Source organism: Pseudorasbora parva, chromosome 22 (genome assembly GCF_024679245.1).
Source record: "Pseudorasbora parva isolate DD20220531a chromosome 22, ASM2467924v1, whole genome shotgun sequence".
Taxonomy (NCBI): Eukaryota; Metazoa; Chordata; class Actinopteri; order Cypriniformes; family Gobionidae; genus Pseudorasbora; species Pseudorasbora parva.
This window is the reverse complement of record NC_090193.1, coordinates 32078336-32101279: the sequence shown is the minus strand read 5'-3', so window position 1 is coordinate 32101279 and position 22944 is coordinate 32078336. Positions and strand designations below refer to the sequence as shown.

The window sequence follows — 22944 nt, the reverse complement described above, 5'->3', positions numbered from 1 at the left end:
ACTTTCAGCCGCTGAAAAAATCATAAGGTGATAAATACACCTGTGAATAGGTTTTGTTTTACTTTCATGTGATGCCGCACTTATGCCGACCTCTTAACATAAAGAATGAGACAGAATTCTGTCAGAGCTGTTTATAATGGCACAGTGAGGATGATTTTATCTCATATAAGCTCAGGGGAAACCGTGTCATGATGTGTGCACTTTGACAGTTTAAAGTAAAGCATCTTTGGTCTGTTCATTTTTGCTAGCAACAGACAATATCTCAGTGGCAGCAGCAGTTGTGTTTGAGGTGCACTGCGCCAATACTACCTCAACCCAGCATGGTCTCCAGTCCCCCAGTCTCCAGCTGTAGCAGGGCCTAATGGGACAGGGTCGAGTCTGGGAGAGCTGAGATGGACAGGGACGACCTCCCTCATTGGCAGGCTGTAGAACTACCCTGGAACGTGTCATTTGACCTGGGAAATTCACACACATACACACACAGCAAGACACTAACACATGGGATCAGGACCTGAAGTCCACTGTTTGCATGCTGAAATGTAATAAGCGCTCTGGGAAGAGTTTCCTCACAGGACTGGCAAAGCCTTGAATGAAGATAAATGAGACCGATAATAGATTTTAATTAAGCCCCTAACAATAGCAGAGTTCAAGGAAGCATGACGGAACTCTCAAGGGTGTAAACATACAGGTGTGTGTGTGTGCTATCTTTCCAAAGATTCTAGATTAATTTTAAAAAAGCACCACTTATGTTTTCATCAAAAACAAATATATAATATTAAATGTGAATTTATTAAATAATCAAATAATATTATTATTATTGCTGTTGTTGGCTAGTTTTGAAAAGGAAAGCACCACTTCCTTTTACTGTTCATAAAAAAATATTTTATAGTGAAAATATATCTTAATATGTATTTATTAATATTAAATAATTATTATACATTTTTTATTATAGTTAACTTCAAGTCAAATTTTATTTACAGAGCACAAGTTTTTACACAAGTACTTTACAATACAATAAAAATTAATCAATAAAAATGAAAAAGCGAAAAGGAGTAAAGAAAAAAACTACAGAAATAGAGATTGAAATCAAGTATCAAAATCAATCAAAATTTGTTATAAATAACTAATATCAAATAATTAATTACTACTACTACTAATATTATTATTTTAATTTTATTGTTAAGGAAAGCACCACTTGTTTTCTTCTTCTTCTTCAAAAAAGGTTATAATTAAAAAAAATATATTATAAAAAGCTAAATTTGTATAATAATTATTATTCATTTAAGAATAACATTATTATTATTATTATTATTATTATTATTATTATATCAATTGGAGATCGTACTTTGGCTTCCACAGGTGTGTGAACATTCTGACCAGATGGACCACTCTGTAATCAGGCAATTAACAGGGCAGCCCACCTCACAGGGGGCAGAGAGCTTTCCACGTGAAGGACCCAACTAGAAAAGAGAAGACCGCAACAACAACAACAATCACTGGATTCCTATTAGAGCTTTTATTGTAAACAAATTCCTGTGAGAAAAGAATAGTCACCTCTTTGCACATGCTCAGTTCCACCAGCTTCCCATCGCTGCGGACACAGTTCAGGAGTCGGGTCTTTATCCCCCGGCCACATACTGCGTCTTCACTGAGCTGACAGCTACTCCAGTCTTACACACACACACACCATAATGTGGACAGAACACATTTTGACAATCTGTAAATTGTGATAGTGTGAACCAGTGGCGAGGCTACATGAGGGCCAGGGTGGCACTGGCCTACTCAGATTGATGTCTTGTCATCATTATTGCCACCTAATTAAACAAACAAAAACATGCTTTTTCTGGGAAATAAGAAATGTAACATACATGACAATAATCACTCAAATACATGAACATATGCTTGTGTAAACATGTAAAGATAAGAAGTAATAATATCCTGGTGGATGAGCACTAATTTCCGCTTCTATAGTATGGCGAATGGTAAATGCAAGGGCTGTCAGTATGAGTGATCAATCCAATTCAAGAGCGCTTCCGCTGTATAACAGTCCCCAATTGGTCTTTCCTCATCGTCCCTATCTAATATAGACACCCAGTATATCTGACATTCAAGCTGCCTCTGAAATTGCATACTGAGAATTTTCCATTCGTTGACCTTCTTGGCGTAGTAAAAGGTCCACTCACTTTAAAATGTCTCGCCTCGCCACTGGTGTGAACGTTTGTTACAATACCTGAGTAAACGTAGGAGTATTTGAGACAGCTCATATTGATACAGGGTTGAGTCTGGTTTAGATCAGGGCAGGTATGATCTCCTTCTGGCCACCTCAAAACAGTTCTACTCCTCCACCTCAAATCACCATCATTACAATCCTGGAGGAAAGCAGACATCAAACACACCAGTACACAATCTTCCATATCCTAACGGGGACTTCTCATTCATGTGTTTACAGTAATGCATTCACAACGGAAGTCTCACGCACAAACTTCTGGAATGCCTCAATTTAAGTATTTCAATCTTAATTATAATTATTGTAGTTACTTATTTTAATCTTTAAATATTGTTGTGGACAGTTGCATTGGAGTCAAAAACTGTTGTTAGTGGATTTTTGTCCATGTTGAGTATCAAGATGAAAATGACAGGCTTTAGGAAATATTCAGTATGACAGGTTAGTAAGCAATTCTACCCCATTTGTGTCACGTCAACAAGCGTAATGGTCAAATCATGTGGCTCTGCCGACATAACAGTGTGGATTTTATTGTTTATTCAGATGCAATACCTTGCACCCTAGACATCCACTAAAATGCATTACTGTAATTTTGCTTGTTTTTGCTTATATAGGGACATGCCACAATCATTTTGAGAGATAATCAACATAATTCCACAAATTAAGTGCTAAACGTACACATTCCAATCAATATACCATTTGACATTTTTAGATATTAATTATTATTTACTCATTAAGGAATATTTTTATTGTGCCATCCATCATCTAACAGGACTATATTTTCAAAAGTAATAAATGCTTCATTAGTCATCCCATCATTACAAGCTTTCCTCCATGCTGACATTTTCTTATCCATTCATCAGCCCCCCCATCTATTCATCCATCAGTCAAACTGACCACGGTACATTTGGTCCACTGGCTCCACTCTGATGTCACACAGTGGGCGGGGCACGGCAGTTGACAGGTCTCAGCTGTGATTGGCTGTTCCTCCTGGGCACACAGTGACTCATCCACAACCTCATCCTGGTCTTCTCCTCTCCTTTTCAAGCAGCTTTAAGTCAGAGACAAACGAAAATGATTTCAAATGAAACTATAAAGAGCCTAAAACTCAGACGATGTCTAGGGTGGTTGTGGCACCTCTTATCCAAAGAAAATGTTACCTAGTCATGGCGAGAGCACAAATACAACCAGAAATCATTGTTGTTCAGTTATTACATTACCCCCGGTATCCCATCATCCCCTCTGACCTCACTTTAATCTGAAGGGCAGAGTTACGACCTCACTTATCTTTAAAAAGCAGAGTTATGACCCCATGAATCTGTTTGGCACAGTCGTGACCTCTCCTCGGTTTTGAACGCTGACTTATGAGACAATTTTGCTTTGTGACGCACACAGGTTTTATCATTGTACTGTGTAAGACACAATATATTGTGCTGCTGTATTGTGGCCGAATCGGGACATTTTAAAAAGACACACAACTTCTTTTGAAAAACTTTTAAAGAGATAATTTGCTCATTAAAAGACTAACTGTGATAAGCTCACTGGGTTTTGCAGGTCCGGAAACCCTCTCCGCAGGAAGGCTGGGTTGATCCAGTGTTCGTGAGATTGTTTGGTGGCTTTATGATGCACATGGACCAGGACTCCACTTCCCACACATACTGACTGCAGTCAGAGTAACAGGGCAGTACCTCAGACACCTGATCACAGACAAGATAGCTATTACTTTAGCTATGGCAGCATACACACAGGTGTGTGTTTTGTTTATCTCTGTGTATATAAAGTATGTACAGAAAAAAGATAACTTGCTAATATTTATACAAGCAGGCACACACACTTTTAAGGAAAAAATCTTATATACACACACGATTCTATAGGGTACTCACCTGAGCCTTTGTAGATTTTCATATCAGCAGAACATGACCAGCAGCAAAACCAAAAGAAAGAAAGAAAGAGGAATGAAGAGGGGAAAGGAAGAGGATAGGAAAGGTGAATGGGAAGGAAAGGAAAAGTAGAACAAAGAAAATTAAAATAATCAGTAAAGAAAGGAAATAAAAATAAAGGAAAACAAAGGCAATAGAAATAAAGGGGAAGGAATTGGAAAATGAAAATAAATACATAAAGAAAAGGATATGAGAGAAAGGAAATTAATGGAGAGAGTAACGGAAAGAAAGAAGAAAGCAAGGAAGAGGAAAGAAAAGTACCAAAATAAGAAATTGAAGCAAAGGTGATGAAAAAGAAAGTAAATGAAAATAAATTAAATGAAATAAAAAAAGGAAAAGGGAAATTAAGTGGGGAAAAAATTAAATTAATTGGAAAGGAAACAGAAAGTAAATTAAATGGAAAGAAAAGAGAAATAAAATTGAACAAATGTATAAAGAAAGGGATATGAAAGAAAGAGGAAATTAAAAGAAAGAGGAAATGAAAAAAGGAAAGAAAGAAAAGGAAAGGAATAGGGAAATTAAATGAAAAAAATTAAAATAATGGGGAAGGAAACAGAAAAGAAAAGTAAAGTAAATTAAAATTAACAAATGCATATAGAAAAGGATATAAAGGGAAAAGGAAATGAATGGAGAGAAAATTAAAAGAAAGAGGGAAAAGAAAATGGAACAAATGTATTAAGAAAAGGATATGAAGAAAGAGGAAGAAAAAAAGAAAGGGGAAAGAAAAGGAAATTGCAAAATAAATGAAATAGGAATACATTTTAAAAAAGCAGATCGCGAACATAAAACAAAGGAAATGAAAAAGGAAAAAAAGGAAATTAAAAGAATGGGAAAAGGGAAATAAAAGTAAGAAGGAAGAGTTAAGTAATGGGGAAAGGAAGGACAAATAGGAAAACGAGAAAGAAAAGGAAAGAATTTCTATTAGTTTCTATTGAAAGATGTTTGCCCCCACTGTAGATCAGTTATTTAGTGGTTCATTTATATGAGGGGAACTGAGCTGAAGGAAATGCTGGCTGACTCCAGTTCAGATCCATGAAACTTTAATGTTGCTTGACCTGCCCTGGTGGAATATAAAATAAAAAGAGTGAAATAAAAGGAAGCGAGAGCAAAAAGCTGGAGGGGTAAGAGGTTCAGTCCCCGGAGGTCTTGATCCTCTCCAGTCTTGTCTTGTGTAGTTGAGAAACATTGTGGAAACAGCTGAAAGTGGACGGGCTGGGGAAGACCCCCAAAGACGGGCCAGATGAATAATAAATTATACAGTAGCTTTACACACACACTGTCAGGTCCTCTGTGACTCCCACTCAAATATGAAAAAACACTATTCATGAATATATGAACGGATATAATTTAAGGATATGTGTGTGCGCATGTGTACAGCATGTGACTTTTTCTTGAGGCTAGTTTAAATGGACTAAAGAGCTCTACTGTCATTTTCAATTGTAAAACTAATGCTAGTTATCAGAACAACTCTTGTCTTATTTTGAATACAGTATCAATAATATAAAAGAAAAGTAACCTCACTCAATAAAAAAATTCGAAAAAGGCAAAAAATCATTCACACCTGATTTTTGTAATTGAGTTTTGGGCAGGGTCGACCTCCATTGAAAGGTTTCTCTCGTAGCCACTGAGAGCGAACTTTTACACCCCCACCACAGGAGGCACTGCAGGTGGACCAATCTGACCACTCACTCAGCTTACAGTCCGTAAAACAGGGCACATGACACACTTCCTCTTCATAACCTGTAACAGTATGGCACTTAATATATAGTATATATAATAATAGTAAAGTTCATAAAAAAAGATATTTAATATTTATGTGTGTATGTGTATATATAGGTATATATATATATTCATATTTTACTATATAAGTGAGGACATTTGTGTCCTCACAAGTTTTGCCAAACAAGGAACACACACACACACACACACACACACACACACACACACACACACACACACACACACACACACACACACACACACACACACACACACACACACACACACACACACACACACACACACAGCTTAATTGACTAACACAGATTATCTCCATCATGGCACATGTTAGTGTATTTGATATATTAAGCAGCAAGTAAACATTTTGTTCTCAAAGTTGATGTGTTAGAAGCAAAAAAAAAAAAGCGTTCGAATTTGAGCGAGCTTGACAAGGGCCAAATTGTGATGGCTAGACGACTCCAAAACTGCAGCTCTTGTGGGGTGTTCCCGGTCTGCAGTGGTCAGTATCTATCTAGTATCTAAGGAAGGAAAAGTGGTGAACCGGCGACAGGGTCATGGGTGGCCAAGGCTCATTGATGCACCTGAGGAGCGAAGGCTGGCCCGTGTGGTCCGATCAAACAGACTATCTGATAGAAAGGTGTCAGAATACACAGTGCATCACAGTTTGTTGCTGCTAACATATACCAGATACACAGCACACTTTAGGGGTCTAGTGCAGTCCATGCCTCGAGTGGTCAGGGCTGTTTTGGCAGCAAAAGGGGGACCAATACAATATATATATATATATATATATATATATATATATATATATATATATATATATATATATATATATATATATATATATTACATACACACACACACAAAATATTAAATACAATATTTTTTGAAGAGCACATCACCAGGGCTGCTACAGAGATCTGGCTCCACCAGTTTCCCCAGATGATCCAGACAGGCAAGAGCTCTGTAGCGCTTCCCGTGCCCACACTCGCTGTTCTTCCTCTGAGCTCGCCAGTCCTGGACTGTCTTTTGGCTTTGGTGGGAAACTCCCTGGATGAAAGGATGGCCAGCAATATTCTTTGCTGGGGAGAGCAAACAAGAAGACCAGGGACCTTTAGGCTTGGTGTGAAATTCAGAACAGGGACAGGCTTCTTTCTCCAGGAGAGGAAACAGCTCCTCCTGTTGGCACCGCCAGCGCTTCTTACTGCGACCTGAGAGTTTGGACGGAAAGGGAGCTTGGATGCTGTGTGTGCGCTTGTGATAATCAGAACGCAGTCAGGTAACACATTACCTATCAGAGATCGGGAACGAGTGCGCCAACTTCCACAGCCTTGACACTGGGTGAATCTGCTCCAGGACGTGAAGCTACATTCATCTCTACATGGCACACGGCACTCCCTCACAGGGGCGGGCATCACTCCTGCCCACTTCACGCAGTCCGTCATGTCTGCAGGAGAATCCTCTGCACCGACACACAAGACCTCTGCAAACATGACAAAGAGGAAAAAGAGAAAGGACAAATTCATAAGTCAACACCATAGCTGAATATTTTCTCCTTAAAACTGCACTTGGAACTCAATGAAACTCAAAAACACGGTTTGAAATCGCTGGTGTTCTCTATGTAACCAATCCCGTCAACGTGTGTGTGGGCAGGCTTTAGCATATCATTAACTATGTAACATGTAACTATGTTAGTAATATAGCGGGTGAATAAGTATATGATGCATTACACTGTTAAGATGAACTATATGCCGGCTCAAAACGTTTGTAAGGATGCTGATTTTTATAAGGCAGCTGTCTGACTGGCGAATAGGAACATGTTTGCATACCATTAGAAACACATTATTAGCTGTTTGATAACATAATCAAGCAAAAGGCTAATCCTATTTATAACCGTTGTGTTCAACGTTGTAAAGATCAATACATAAAACGCATTACCATTGTTACATCGACTTGTAGAAGAGCCTGTATAATTCACTTCTACTTCTGAATCAGTTTCAGGATCAAACATATATGGCTGAATTATTTCCACTTGCCATTGTGTAGTAGTGCTTATTATAGTAACGTTTACAGAGTGGATCAGCTATGGTACAAGTAAGTGGAGGCGGGGCTAATTTGGATATGAATTAATATACGTATACTAAATGAAGCAAGGGTATAGTTACATTCAAGACTATTTTAAGACATTAAAAAAATTCACAGAACATTGTTATTATATATTTATAAATTATAAAAAGTTATTTTGGTGATCAAATATGAGTTTTAAGGGATACAGTAATTGACTACAGCGGGGCTTTTGAATTTAGTTTTTATTTCTATATTTTCCATTTTAATTTTAGTTGTTAGTAGTTTTGTTACTAAAGTAGTTTACTAAAGTAGTTTAGTAACTTTGTTGGGTGCTTGTAATTGTTTTAAAAAAAATATGTCTGCATAGTTATTTCAGTTTTAGCTCTTGTTATTTCAGTAGTTTAAGTTAAACTAAATAAAAATATATTTTTCATATTTATTTAACATTTATTTAAAGCAAAAAAAAAAAAAATGTTTTAGTTTTAGTTTCCGTTAACTATAATAACCCTGTGTCAAACATAATTAAACATCCATTTAATGTGATAACATGAAAATTTTGTCATCATTTCCTCTTTCTTTCTTCCATGAAACACAAAAGAAGATATTTTGAAAAATGTCGGTTTTTCATCCTCGCATTGAAGGCCAAAGGGGTCCAGTGTTGTTTTTGTATGGACATTGTACGGTCAAAAAAATACTCAATTTTTTTTTTTGCTCCAAAGATTTTGAATTACATAAGGGTGAGTAAATAATGCCCAAACTTCCAATCCCTATAAGTGCACAGATCCCTTTTCTAAAAGTGACAGAATTTAATTTGTTCCCGTACATTGCCAACCGCGCTTTGAAAGGAACCCTTCTGAGTCTTGATAGGCCAGCACTTGCCATTAAATTTACATGAAGCACCAGCAGGGCATTTTAAAACAGCTCGGAGACACAGATGTCATATGTCATACTACGCTATGTGTCCTCTCTGACATTTTGACAACTTTCTATAAGACGGTAATATGAGGAAAACAGCCGGAAAGAAACCTTCAAGCAGCCCAGAAGTCCCTCTGAATAGCTAAGATAAGTTATCGTCCTACAGTAACCCTGATTTTGCAGAACTTCCCTAATAAAACTTTAAATCATACAGAGATCCTAATCTGTCACTTACCTCTTGTCTCTAGGCCAATACCGCATGCCTCTGCGGGCCCACCCACAGCCTGCCTTACCGAATCAGGTACCAGAACGCACTGATGCCAGCGGTGGATCTGCCATCTGCCAGGAGACATCCGTGCACACAAAACATGTTGCAGTGTCTGGCTTATATCCAATTACATCTTATAAACATTTTGTTGGCACATCTAGTAGGGCTACGCATTAGCACGTTTTAATGGAGTGACACCACATGTTTTACTAGTTTTAAAGTGTACGTTGTAAAGATTTACATTTATTAATTTTTATATTCATTGTTTTTCCTAATTGTATGAATGCGGACATTTTTAAATCAGTTTACAGTTTTCCTAACGAAAAACAAATAAAAATCCTATTCCGAGTTCAAATGGCATTTATGTATACATGTTGATATCAAGTTAATTATGACGGATTATAGTTTCCTGATTTAAAACTGATTCCCCCCGTTTTTTTGACGAATCACACTTCTCTGTCTGGCAATCGAATGGATGAGTCTGAGTTTGGCAGTTGCCAGGAGAACGCTACTTGCCTGACTGCATTGTGCCAAGTGTAGTTTGGTGGAGTAGGGATTATGGTGTGGGGGGTTGTTTTTCAGGGGTTGGGCTTGGCCCTCTAGTTCCAGTGAAAGGAACTCTGAATACCAAGACATTTTGGACAATTTCATGCTCCCACCTCTGTGGGAACAGTTTGGGGATGGCCCCTTTTTCTTCCAACATGACTGCACACCAGTGCACAAAGCAAGGTCCATAGAGACATGCATGAGCAAGTTTAGTGTGGAGGAACTTGACTGGCCAAATTAACTGGCTCTCAAATTAAAAGTTCAACTTTTTCCATTTAAATGATGAAACCATTTCTCTCTTTACCTGTAAATTGGGCACAGAGGAGATGGATCGCATTCTCTCTCTTCATAAAGAGTGTCTGGGCACTCTTGACCTCCGTTAGCAGGTCTCTGGATAATGATCCTATGGCGGGACTGATTTGGGCCAGAAGCATTCGCTAAAGAAGCAAAGATGAATACAGTATAGGAAAAATACATAAAGCTTTTCAAGTTATGCATGATTAGGACATGTAGTTAGTGTTAGCGGAATATGTGCTTACCTGATAAACAGGAAGAGGGACAGGCACTCCATTCACTAAAAGGTGTGACGATGCAGTCAGTTTTGCAGGGTAAAGGACAAGACCGTAATGAGTCAGGACGAGAGGATTCAGGACACCTGAAGTACAGTCAAGACATGATGGAAATGGAGATTATCATCATAGAAATCCACACAAAATATAAAATGATGAAAATCTTTGTTTCATTACCGTTTTGGCAGTACGTGTCCATTCCCCATTCTCCTGCACATGACTTGGCGCATCTGTATCCCTGTACCGCAGGTGGCATCATTCTCCATCTGTGTTGTGCGGTTACCGTCACTCTCGTCTGTGATGGTGTTTGGCATACAGGGATGCCAAGGTGAAGTTTCCCAGAAGAACACTGTGCATGGGTGCGTGCCGCAGGGTCTCCACTGCTCCAGCTCAGGAGCCAGAGGACATGGCTTTCCATCTTCAACCAAACAAAATATCTTAGGATTATTCTATTTTTTTATATCCCATACCTATGTATAACTGCAACTGTAATATGGCAGAAATGTTATAAAAACTAAATTATTACTTGTCCATTTACACAATATTCATATATTATTCTGCATATAAATGTAAATTTTAACATCATATTTAACTGACATCAATGTGTGTGTGCTTGGGTGTGTCAGGGGAATATATATATATATATATATATATATATATATATATATATATATATATATATATATATATATATATATATATATATATATATATATATATATATATATATATATATATATATATACATATATACACACAGGTCCTTCTCAAAGAATTAGCATATTGTGATAAAGTTCATTATTTTCCATAATGTAATGATAAAAATTAAACTTTCATATATTTTAGATTCATTGCACACCAACACCAATATTTCAGGTCTTTTACTGTTTTAATACTGATGATTTTGGCATACAGCTCATGAAAACCCAAAATTCCTATCTCAAAAAATTAGCATATCATGAAAAGTTTCTCTAAACAAGCTATTAACCTAATCATCTGAATCAACTAATTAACTCTAAACACCTGCAAAAGATTCCTGAGGCTTTGAAAAACTCCCAGCCTAGTTCATTACTCAAAACCACAAGCATGGGTAAGACTGCCGACCTGACTGCTGTCCAGAAGGCCATCATTGACACCCTCAAGAAAGAGGGTAAGACACAGAAAGACATTTCTGAATGAATAGACTGTTCCCAGAGTGCTGTATCAAGGCACCTCAGTGGGAAGTCTGTGGGAAGGAAAAAGTGTGGCAAAAAACGCTGCACAACGAGAAGAGGTGACCGGACCCTGAGGATGATTGTGGAGAAGGACCGATTCCAGACCTTGGGGGACCTGCGGAAGCAGTGGACTGAGTCTGGAGTAGAAACATCCAGAGCCACCGTGCACAGGCGTGTGCAGGAAATGGGCTACAGGTGCCGCATTCCCCGGGTCAAGCCACTTTTAGGCTATAGAGAAGCAGCACTGGACTGTTGTTCAGTGGTCCAAAGTACTTTTTTCGGATGAAAGCAAATTTTGCATGTCATTCGGAAATCAAGGTGCCAGAGTCTGGAGGAAGACTGGGGAGAAGGAAATGCCAAAATGCCTGAAGTCCAGTGTCAAGTACCCACAGTCAGTGATGGTCTGGGGTGCCATGTCAGCTGCTGGTGTTGGTCAACTGTGTTTTATCAAGGGCAGGGTCAATGCATCTAGCTATCAGGAGATTTTGGAGCACTTCATGCTTCCATCTGCTGAAAAGCGTTATGGAGATGAAAATTTTGTTTTTTTAGCATGACCTGGCACCTGCTCACAGTGCCAAAACCACTGGTAAATGGTTTACTGACCATGGTATTACTGTGCTCAATTGGCCTGCCAACTCTCCTGACCTGAACCCCGTAGAGAATCTGTGGGATATTGTGAAGAGAAAGTTGAGAGATGCAAGACCCAACACTCTGGATGAGCTTAAGGCCGCTATCGAAGCATCCTGGGCCTCCAGAACACCTCAACAGTGCCACAGGCTGATCGCCTCCATGCCACGCCGCATTGAAGCAGTCATTTCTGCAAAAGGATTCCCGACAAAGTATTGAGTGCATAACTGAACATAATTATTTGAAGGTGGACTTTTTTTGTATTAAAAATACTTTAATTTTATTGGTCGGAGGAAATATGCTAATTTTTTGAGATAGGAATTTTGGATTTTCAGGGGCTGTATGCCAAAATCATCAGTATTAAAACAATAAAAGACCTGAAATATTTCAGTTGGTGTGCAATGAATCTAAAATATATGAAAGTTAATTTTTTATCATTATATTATGGAAAATAATGAAATTTATCACAATATGCTAATTGTTTGAGAAGGACGTGTGTGTGTGTGTATATATATATATATACACACACACATTCAAGTCCCCACCAGGCTAGAAAAACATGTACTTATCACCCTATACTGCCCCTTTCCCTAGACCTACCCATCACAGGAAACATTCTGCATTTTTACATTTTCAAAAAACATTGTTTATGATTTATAAGCCTTTTGAAAAGTGGGGACCATCTAGGTGATCTCAGGTTTTACTATCCTTATGGGGACACAATGTAATATAAACAAGGGCACACACACACACACGCTCACACATACACGCACACGCACACACACGCACACACGCATGTACAAATTTAAGGACAAAGGGCCATGTGCTTGAAGGGTCAAATAGGGGGTATGTCCTTGATAAGTGTGTCATAAAGAATGAATGTATAATTCATGGAAAAGAGCTGATTTGTGAGGACTTGCATAAAAGAAACATACCTGGGATGACAGGACAGACTAATAGAACAAGGTTTTGAAAAGGGGATTAGAGATTTGGACTCAGAGTTTCAGAGTAAATCACAGTCTAGAGATTTAAAAAAAAGAGGCATTGTGAATAATTCAACTAAAAGAATTTTAAAAAAGGGCTTTAATAAAGCCCAGTATATGAGAGCTGCACTTTCTGCAATAACTCCAACAAACATTACGTTTCAAACGTGTTTTCATATATCTTTCGTATCGTGTGTTTGCTATTTATTCTCTTAGAGTGCTCACAATATTATTTCATAAGACACATAACCATAACATCATATTTTGGGACAACTAACAGTAGTGGAGTGTCGCGGCTGGATGGAGAATATCATTTTAGCAGTCAGTAACTTTCTTTTTAGGAATTTAGTTCCTAAGATATTTGTTTGTAGCATCAAGAAAACAATATCTGTGATTTGTAGTCTACAACATGAGGAACATTATGAATGTCAAACACAAAACATTACTAGGCAACCAGTAGTGGAACGGCCACAAGCGACCTCACTGCCAGCCACTGGTGACATGCAGCGATAAAGTCACGGTAGCATGAAAGCAGCTTTCATTCTACACCACTTATCCCGTTATCAGATGGGTTTCTTTTGAAATTTTGTCTGGCACAATCAGACAATGGTGGACGGAGTTAGTGTAAATTGCCTCTGCGCGTGAATAGACACTCCAAATGTTTAGTCTTACTGAACTTACGCTCCCCAGGAAGAGCCAGAACAAGACGTGAACGACTTTGTTTCCCTTCTTGGTGTTTACTGGAGCAGGATTGGGAACAGGATGTCCAGGAACCCCAGTGTCCCAGCACACAGTCCCCTGGACAGGGAATCTCACATAGCTGCCGGACTGGAGGAGGATCTCCTGGGCATTGATCACTAGCCACTGGCTCACCTGTAAAGCAAAGAGGAAGGCGGAAAGTTTGATTAAAAGCATCTAATCAGAAAAGAATGGGTAACATTAGTTATCATTAGTTCTGTCATGGCAATGGTACTGGTAATGGATATGAAAATGTTTAAGTTTGACAAAAGATAAGTTTGGTCTTGGCGGAATAGATCTGCTAAGCTGCTGATGCTTTTACAATATAATGCATACACAACATGTTTCTGTAAGCAAGTTAGACATGCTGCTGCTGTACAATATAGCGTACATGAATTACCCATAGCAGATCTAGACAGGTGGAGCTGGGGAAGGTGGAGGGTTTCTGAAAGCACGCTACACTATAGCAAATGCTGACCAAGTATTTAAAGGTTGAGCATGCAGGCTCATTGGCTACTGATACAGCAGTAACCAATCAGCTGTGCCCTATAAAGAGAATGATGTGATTGCAAGCAGACTGAACTAAGGACCTATTAGCCTGCCAATTTGGAGTACTTTCTCTTTCTAATTTTCTTTATTTATATCAACATATGCTTATCTTTTCTCACTTTCATTCATAAATGACATTTTTTTCTCAATAAACACGCATATTAAATTAACATCTTAGTCTTATACAACACAAGAAAATATGCAGTTAAATAAATTGCTAAGAAACAAAGTTATAGCACTGAAATAATTATCATGGTTTGTTCTAAGTACGGGAATCTCTCAGTTTCCTATTATCTTGCACCTAACAACCACTTTTCTTTAATTAAAGTAGAATAATATGCAAATAAGATGTTTAATAGCAACCTGATTGCTCTATTCTTTCCTCAAAGACCATGATTGGGCAACATTAAGGTACTTTTTTAATTAAGAGACAGCTTGAAAATAATTATCTGCTAATGAATGCTGAAGTAAAATAGCAACGCTAAACTCCACTCAGTTCAGTTTGGAAAAAACTCTGAAGTGTGTCGTAAATGCTTCTAAAAAAATTGAATAATTAAATCAATATTCATTGGCACTTTTTTAAATCATTAACCTCACCACATGCTGTTAGTTTTCTGCTTAAAACAAGAAAAATTGCAAGGGTTATTAATAAACTTAATTAAATATGTTCAGTAAATGCAGTTCTTGTTTTAATCATAACTATGATAATATTTAGTGTAGTCAATGTTTAAAACGTTGGGGCTTAATACTTAAAAACTAAACTCAATACTTCTATAACCACTACCTCAGTGAGGAAAGATCAACTCACGTATAGAAAAACAATCTAGCAGAGGATCTTTTTATTTGTGAGATTGGAATGAACAATAGACACATATACACAAGCACAGAATCAACTAGTAGAAGATGCTCTTCAGGTTGTTTGTGAGATAAAAGAACAAAGATTAAAGGCGAGTAATAAACCGAGACAGACTCTCCTCTGAGAATCAGATATTGAGGCGCAATGGTTCATTTCTTCATTACATATCAGATGCAAGAAGGGCAACATTTCTCCAATTGATGTTAGGCCCTAAAAATCAATCTCTCTGAATTGTATTCGTTGCCTAAGATATAAATGTACAGAAGGAGCATTTTTTTTTAATCTGAAGATGCACACCTCTTAAAATCTATTTTTATGACCTCTGTAATCATCATCTTTTTCCGTTGTGTTATAAGGGTTTATTTCATTTTCTTTTCACGTGACAGACAAGAGATTTTTTCAGCTATTTGCACTGTTGGAAGAAGCAATTTCCCAGAGTGATTATATACCTAGAGCATTAAAAATGAGTTATAGTGCATCAGAACTGCAAGACTGTTGATAGACAACAGGATTCAATAGCACACTATACTTCATAAACATCAAACATGGTTAGGTCACTAAAACTGGAGTGATAACTATTTCTTCATCATGGCACCTGTTAGTGGGTGGGATATATTAGGCAGCAAGTAAACATTTTGTTCTCAAAGTTGTTGTGTTAGAAACAGAAAAAAAGGGAACGTGTAAGGATTTGAGAGAGTTTGACAAGGGCCAAATTGTGATGGGTAAACGACTGGGTAAGAGCACGTCCAAAACTGCAGCTCTTGTGGGGTGTTACCAGTCTGCACTGGTCAGTATCTATCAAAAGTGGTCCATGGAAGGAACATTGGTGAACCGGTGACAGGGTCATGGGCGGCCAAGGCTCATTGATGCATGTGGGGAGCATCAAACAGACAAGCTACTTAGATTATTGAGCTACAGGCTCAAATTGCTCAAGAATTGAATGCTGGTTCTGATAGAAAGGTGTCAGAATATACAGTGCACCGCAGTTTGTTGTGTAATATGGGGCTGAATAGCCGCAGACCAGTCAGGGTGCCCATGCTGACCCCTGTCCACCCACGAAAGCACCAACATTGGGCACGTGACTATCAGAACTAGACCATGGAGCAATGGAAGTAAGTGACCTGGTCTGATGAATCACGGTTTCTTTTATATAACGTGGATGGCATCGGTTACCATTTACCATGTTCTGCTGAGAAACCAGGGGTCCTGATCCATGTGGATGGTACTTTGACACGTACCACTTACTTAAGCATCGTTGCAGAACATGTACACCTTTTCATGGAAACGGTATTTGGAATGGCTGTGGTCTCTTTCAGTAGGATAATGCATCCTGCCACAAAGCAAAAATGGTTTGAGGCAATGGGAATGGTTTGAGGAGCACAACAAATTTGCCTCCAAATTCCCCAGATCTCAATCCAATCGAGCATCTGTGGGATGTACTTAACACAAACAAGTCCAATCCATCGATAGTCCACCTCACAACTTACAGGACTTAAAGGATCTGCCGCTAACATATTGGCATCAGATAACATAGCACACCGTCAGGGCTCTAGTGGAGTCCATGCTTCAATATATAAAGTTCCAAATATGAGGAAGTAAAATATATATTATAACAATATATCTTTGGGCCTTTTGTGTATTTTGAACATGTTTATTTTCTGTATGGGATTGTATTTTATCATCATGATGATAGGGAAAACCACTTATGTTCTCTTAAAAATATGTAAAAATCTAGTGTACATTTTATAAATTCATTGAACGGCTGGGATGTAATCTAGTGCTGTAATAAGAAAGTTAGATAAGGTGACTTTAACTCAAATCTCCAGCAAGAATAGATTATCACTTTAAATCAACTGCACTTCTACCTTTAATGGCTTTGGCATTTCAGCTTTACTTTGCATTTTGCAGAACATTCTAAATGCATCCTGGGAGCATAACGCTGTCAGGTTTAATGCATGTGTGTGTGTCAGATGTAAAATTCCAGCTCCAACATGTCTAGTCATGTACATGAAAGAACATGAATGAACTGCACATGAATGAACTTCCTGAAGTCTGTCCTGAGATGTACTCCGACGACACTGCGGTTTATGTGGCAGACAAGAACCCTGCTGTAATCGGCAGTAAATTAACACAAAGTCTTGAGAAAGTGTAAATTTGGCTAAACTGATCCGGTTTGACACTGAATACAAATAAAACCAAATCCATATGCTTTTCTGTAAAAAAAGATACAAGAGATACATTGATGATGTTACTGTTAAAAATGCACTTCCAATAAAGTGAGTGTTGGCAAAAATGGTTGTCATTTCTATGCTGAGATTGCAGAAGTGTTGTCGGCAACTGCTGAATGCAACTAATAAAGTAACTTGCAATCTTACTAAGTTACTTTTAAAATCAAGTAATCTGTAAAGTAACTAAGTTACTTTTTAAAGGAGTAATCAGATTACTTTTTCAAAGTAACTGTGGTAACACTGGACACCAGGCCCAGAAAACGATCGATCACAGAATATGCCTCACCTTGAGGACAGAGTTTGGTGAAACACCGCCTTAACAGAGGAAGAACAACGCCTGATTCTGTAGCCCCTGACTCATGTCTGGCATGACACAGGCCTACAAAAAGCTAAACTGGATCCAACTTTTAATGCAGCAATAAACATGCTGCATAAGCTTCATTCGGATTCCAATATTATGAATGCATGGATGAACTTTATTTTTATTGAATATACAGCTCACGTTGGGAAGACATTGCGAGACATTAATGAATGAAGCAAAAATGTATTTTTTATATGTAATAGTGCTGCATTGATACAGATCATTTGATTTTGATCTATTGATTAAATAGTGAAATAACATTCCTTTTTTTAAACGTGCATTGTTCACTCTCTTGACTTGATATTTGAAGGAAAAATACAATCTTGGAAGTTTTAAACTGTGAGGCTTGTGCGCATGCGTGCGTGTGTGTACGGTTCGCGTTATATCCACTGATCGGGCGGGCCAAGTAATAAAAAAAATATTCCAATCAAGCATGGGGGGATGAGAGATAAATCATTGTGTCTGATTGATAAAGATATTTTGCAAACCCTGTGGGCAATTCATTCCGGTTGGCATTTTCCCACATGCTTTCAAAAAAATCCCACACGTGTACTGACAGGGGAGCTGAAGATTATTAAATACGCTAATCTTATCCAATCATAGCCGTGGGCGTTTACTTCCAGGTCATCAGTGCGGTACACTCATAAAAACTGAGCGTCAGGGTACAAAATAGCCTATTCCATATTCATTATGATGTTTTTGAATGTAAGAACTACACAAACATCATCACTTTTATAAAAAGAATTTCAAATAACAAAGCCAGTTCATGACACCTTTATGGACAAAATCTTAAACCTTATAAATGTATATAATTCCAGCTATATAAAGCTTGTGTTTAAATATCTGAATAGACTTGCCCCAGAGTCACTTTTTTGCAAACCATTATATCTACGAAAGCATCTACATGTGGAGACTGTAAAGTTCCATTTTGTTGAACATCTTTTACTCAAACAGTTTTTTCTGTGAAAGGAGCTATCCAATGAAATGCTCTCCCTGCTGAGATAAAGACTACATTCAAAAAAAAAAAAGACAAAATCCTGGCTGTACAGCAACAACAGTGTGACCACGAGTAATCACACATCAAAACATATTCATTTAATTGTATTCGATGTATTGTTATTTCTCTTTACTCTTTTCTTTTTCATTTCCATCTAGTGTAATATTTAAATGCGAAAAGCCCTTCTAGGGACAGGTGTTGCCAATTAGCCTTTGGCTATAAAAATTACTACTCGCTTAAAGAAGATAATCTATGTTTACTGTATCTGTCCCTATCAAATAAACTATAAATAAATAAATCAATCAATCAATAAATAAACCCCTTAAAAGCACTCCTATACTTATTGCTGATGGACAACACATGCAACGGCACTTGACATGGATGAGTGGCATTACAATGGCAGACCTTAGAGGACTGCTAAGGCTTTTTGAAACGTGTGTCTCTGTGCATTTGTGTGTCAAAACCGTAGTGCAACACTGTGACACGGATCTGTCTGTCTGTTCTGATCTTAAACTCATTTCAATGAGAAGCACAGAAGACAGATAAGAAATATGCCACACAGCCGCTGGGAGGAGAGGAGAGATGAGAGGAGATTAAAAGATAGCTGATCATTTGCTTAATGCGAGTAAAAATAACTAATCGCGGAAGAGTTTGAGGATGGGGATAACAGAAGGTTGAAAGTAATTAGAGGGATGAAGGAGAAGAATGATGGGATTGAGAAAGATTATTAAAGGGATAGTTATGTAAACCCATCATTTAATCACCTTCATGCATTTTTTCAGGATGATTTTGTGCCGTGGAAGGAGATATTTTGCAGAATGTCTTAGCTGCTGTTTACCATTCAAGGAAAATTAATACACTACCATTCAAAAGTTTGTGGTCGGTCATAAACCTTCTATTTTATAAATGTCTTTACTGTATTTTGATCAATTTAATGCACTTGCTAGGAAAAAGTTAGCCTAGAAATCTAGACGCACCACAGCGGCAGCAAATCTAATCTGCCGAGAGTGTCGTCTAGCAACTCTCAATACAGTTCTGAGCTGTAAAAACTAAAACTCTGGTCAGGGCCAATCACATCGTGTATAGAGTCGGTGGGCGGGGCTTAACATAATGACGGTAGGGTTGTGCTTGCGTGCTACTAGTAAACACAGAAACTGGCGAACGGCAGTCTTTCGAATCAGCTTTGACCACGACTCTGGAAGACTTGGAGTTAAGCTTTTCTCTGAGAAAAGAACGGCACTGAAGTCGTTCTTAAAAAGGGAAGATGCTGAGATTTGCCGACCGGATATGGCGAATGTTTAATCTATTAACAAGCTCTGCTTCACCTTCGTTGCTCTGGTTGGTTGGAGCGCTATCCTATCGCGTGCAGAGGGAGTTTGAAAGACAACCGTTTATCCCGCCCCTCGGATTGAGCCCTGTCAATGGTGAGTTTCCAGACCAAACATCTTGATGTGGGTCTGGCTTGTCAGGCTAGGAAAAAGTAACAATATTTAAAAAATAATAAGAAGAAGAATCCTACTGACCTATAATAGGTATGGGAGACGTCAGTTTATGAAATGAAAATGAAATAAATAAAAAATGCCTTGTGTGCTTTCCAGTTTTCTGAAGCCATAAAATAGCATTGAGGGACAGACAAAACATATTTTGCTACTTCCTGAAAATCTTCTTAATTGCTTTTGCTATAAGTTATGCAATCTTAAAGGGTTAGTTCACCAAAAATGAAAATTCTGTCATTAGTTACTCACCCTCATGTCTTTCGACACCCGTAAGACCTCTGTTCATCTTGAGATCATTCATGAAGATATTTTTGTTGGAATCGGATGGCTCAGAAAGGCCTTCATTGACACCAATTCATTTCCTCTCTCAAGACCCATAAAAGGCACCAAAGACGTTGTTACAAAGCCCATCTCACTACAGGTACTCTACAATAATTTTGTGAAGCGACAAGAATATTTTTTGTACGCAAAAAACAAAACAAAAAACTGACGGAAATTGTTTTTGTGCGCAAAAAAAACCTAAATAACGACTTGTATAGTGATGGACCGATTTCAAAACAAAGCTTCAAACCGTTATGAATCAGCGTATTGATTTATGATTCGGATCGCAAAAGTCACGTGATTTTAGCAGTTTGATGGTTTGACACGTGATCTGAATCATGAATCAATACACTGATTCATAACGGTTTGAAGCTTTGTTTTAAAATCGGCCCATCACTATATAAGTTGTTATTTAGGGTTTTCTTTTGCGCACAAAAACTATTTCCGTCACTTCATAAAATTATTGTAGAGATACTGTAGTGAGATGGACTTTTAACAATGTCTTTAGTGACGTCCTTGAGAGAGGAACTGACATTGGTGTCAATGGAGGCCTTTCTGAGCCATCCGATTTCAACAAAAATATCTTCATTTGTGTTCCGAAGATGGACGGTGGTCTCGCGGGTGTTGAATGACATGAGGGAGAGTAATTAATGACAGAATTAAAATGTTTGGGTAAAATAACCCTTTAAGATGCATTGCACCAGAATAGATGTCATTAGTAACAGGTTTTGATGTCATACCTGCACTGTAAAAAAAAATTGTTGGTTTTTGTTGGTTTAACTTAAAAAAGTAAGTAACCTGGATGCCTTACAATTTTGAGTTTATTAAAATTAAAAATTTGAGTTGATACAATGAAGGAAATTTGTTTAATAAATAGAAACTCAAAATATTTTTGTATCTGAACCCCATAAAAAACAAAAATAGCACTATTTGGCATGTTTCACTGCGTCATCAGAAATAAAACACACATAATTACCCAATATGCTCACAAAATATTTTAATAATATTTTAATAAAGGTTGTCAAATCTCAAAAAAAATTATTTGTATTAACTCAAAATTTTAATTTCAATGAACTCAAAATTTTATGGCAACCAGGTAACTTTTTTGCTAAATAATTTTTTACAGCGTGCACCACTCTATAACTTCTATCATATTCCACAGAAGAAAGTAAGTCATATGATTTTGGAACAACATTTTTACATTTTCAGGCAAACTATTAGGGCAGTGTGATGCATACCTGTGGTGGAAAAGCACTCCAGAGTCTGTTCTTGGGATCCTGGGCCACATGATCCATTTAGTGGAACGCAGGGCCCCTGTGATGCCACTTGCCACCGGAAGCAGACAGGGTCATCACAGATCATCGCTTCGTTGACGTGAGGGCAACTGTCAGACTCCACCCAAGACTCGGTAATTACAGAACGAGTTCGCATTTTGAAACCTGAAAATGAGGTGCATGCAAAGCAACAAGGAAAAAAACAGCAGCGATGACTCAAACAGAAACACGTTCAATGCCAACGTTTTAACAGATACTGTTCCCACATTCTGGCAAACTAAGGGCTGTAACAGCGAAATATCTTGGCCAAATATATATGCGCATTAAGGAAGAGGAGGGAAGAAATAGAAATGGATATAAAGAAAAGCATGTTAAAGTGAGTGTAAAAAATAAAGGAATACATCTGTCCTGTCACTGTCACCTCAATGAGTGGGCGGAACAACAGCTTAGGGTCAGATATACGACCACCTCTGAGATTCATACACTTTACTGAGAGGAGAAACCAAGGACAGTTTTATGGGATGTTTTTGTCTCTCACCTCTTCTCCCCTGGGGTTCGAAACAGTTGTCATGGAGACAGAGTCCCCAGGGTGACCAAGGCGTGAAGGGACAATGTTTCTGACAGGGAATGAAGCAAGACTCAGCCAATGGTGGTAAAGGCCCAGTGCACAAGTTCCTGCCAACAGGCCGATTGACTAATAATGAAAAAACAGAGACAGTTTCAGATTTACCATAAACGTCCATTGGAGATAACTGTTTAAAAAGCATTTTTGCAGATCTTACAGAAGCTTGCACAAAAATAAATGTAATTCAAATCCGTCCTTCTCACTGTGTGGCCACAGATTACCATTTAAATCAAAAAATAGAAACACAGAGGAAACTAAATCTCCCCCTAAGTGTTCTGCCCCAAGTCTCAAACGTCTATGAAGGATTAAATAAAATGAAAGCAATCTAGAACATTTTTTTCATCCCTCAGTGTTATTATGCCGTTAATGTTCTCTCAACTCAAGTTAATCACATTTGCTTATTGTA

At 37.9% G+C, this 22944-nt stretch overlaps 1 protein-coding gene across 1 annotated transcript in view; it reads right to left on the bottom strand.

Moving 5' to 3' along the window:
* thsd7bb (thrombospondin, type I, domain containing 7Bb) overlaps window positions 1–22944 on the bottom strand; it is a 74834-nt gene that overhangs the window by 7675 nt on the left and 44215 nt on the right. The window contains exons 6-21 of the mRNA XM_067432424.1: window positions 22452–22607; window positions 21878–22078; window positions 13775–13966; window positions 10447–10687; window positions 10240–10355; window positions 10005–10137; window positions 9122–9225; window positions 7196–7387; window positions 6807–7115; window positions 5726–5904; window positions 3767–3921; window positions 3122–3275; window positions 2231–2369; window positions 1555–1670; window positions 1346–1460; window positions 310–455 (exon numbers count right to left, since the gene is read on the bottom strand). Coding sequence (XP_067288525.1) covers window positions 310–455; window positions 1346–1460; window positions 1555–1670; window positions 2231–2369; window positions 3122–3275; window positions 3767–3921; window positions 5726–5904; window positions 6807–7115; window positions 7196–7387; window positions 9122–9225; window positions 10005–10137; window positions 10240–10355; window positions 10447–10687; window positions 13775–13966; window positions 21878–22078; window positions 22452–22607 — 2648 coding nt within the window. The remainder of the gene's footprint in view (window positions 1–309; window positions 456–1345; window positions 1461–1554; window positions 1671–2230; window positions 2370–3121; window positions 3276–3766; window positions 3922–5725; window positions 5905–6806; window positions 7116–7195; window positions 7388–9121; window positions 9226–10004; window positions 10138–10239; window positions 10356–10446; window positions 10688–13774; window positions 13967–21877; window positions 22079–22451; window positions 22608–22944) is intronic.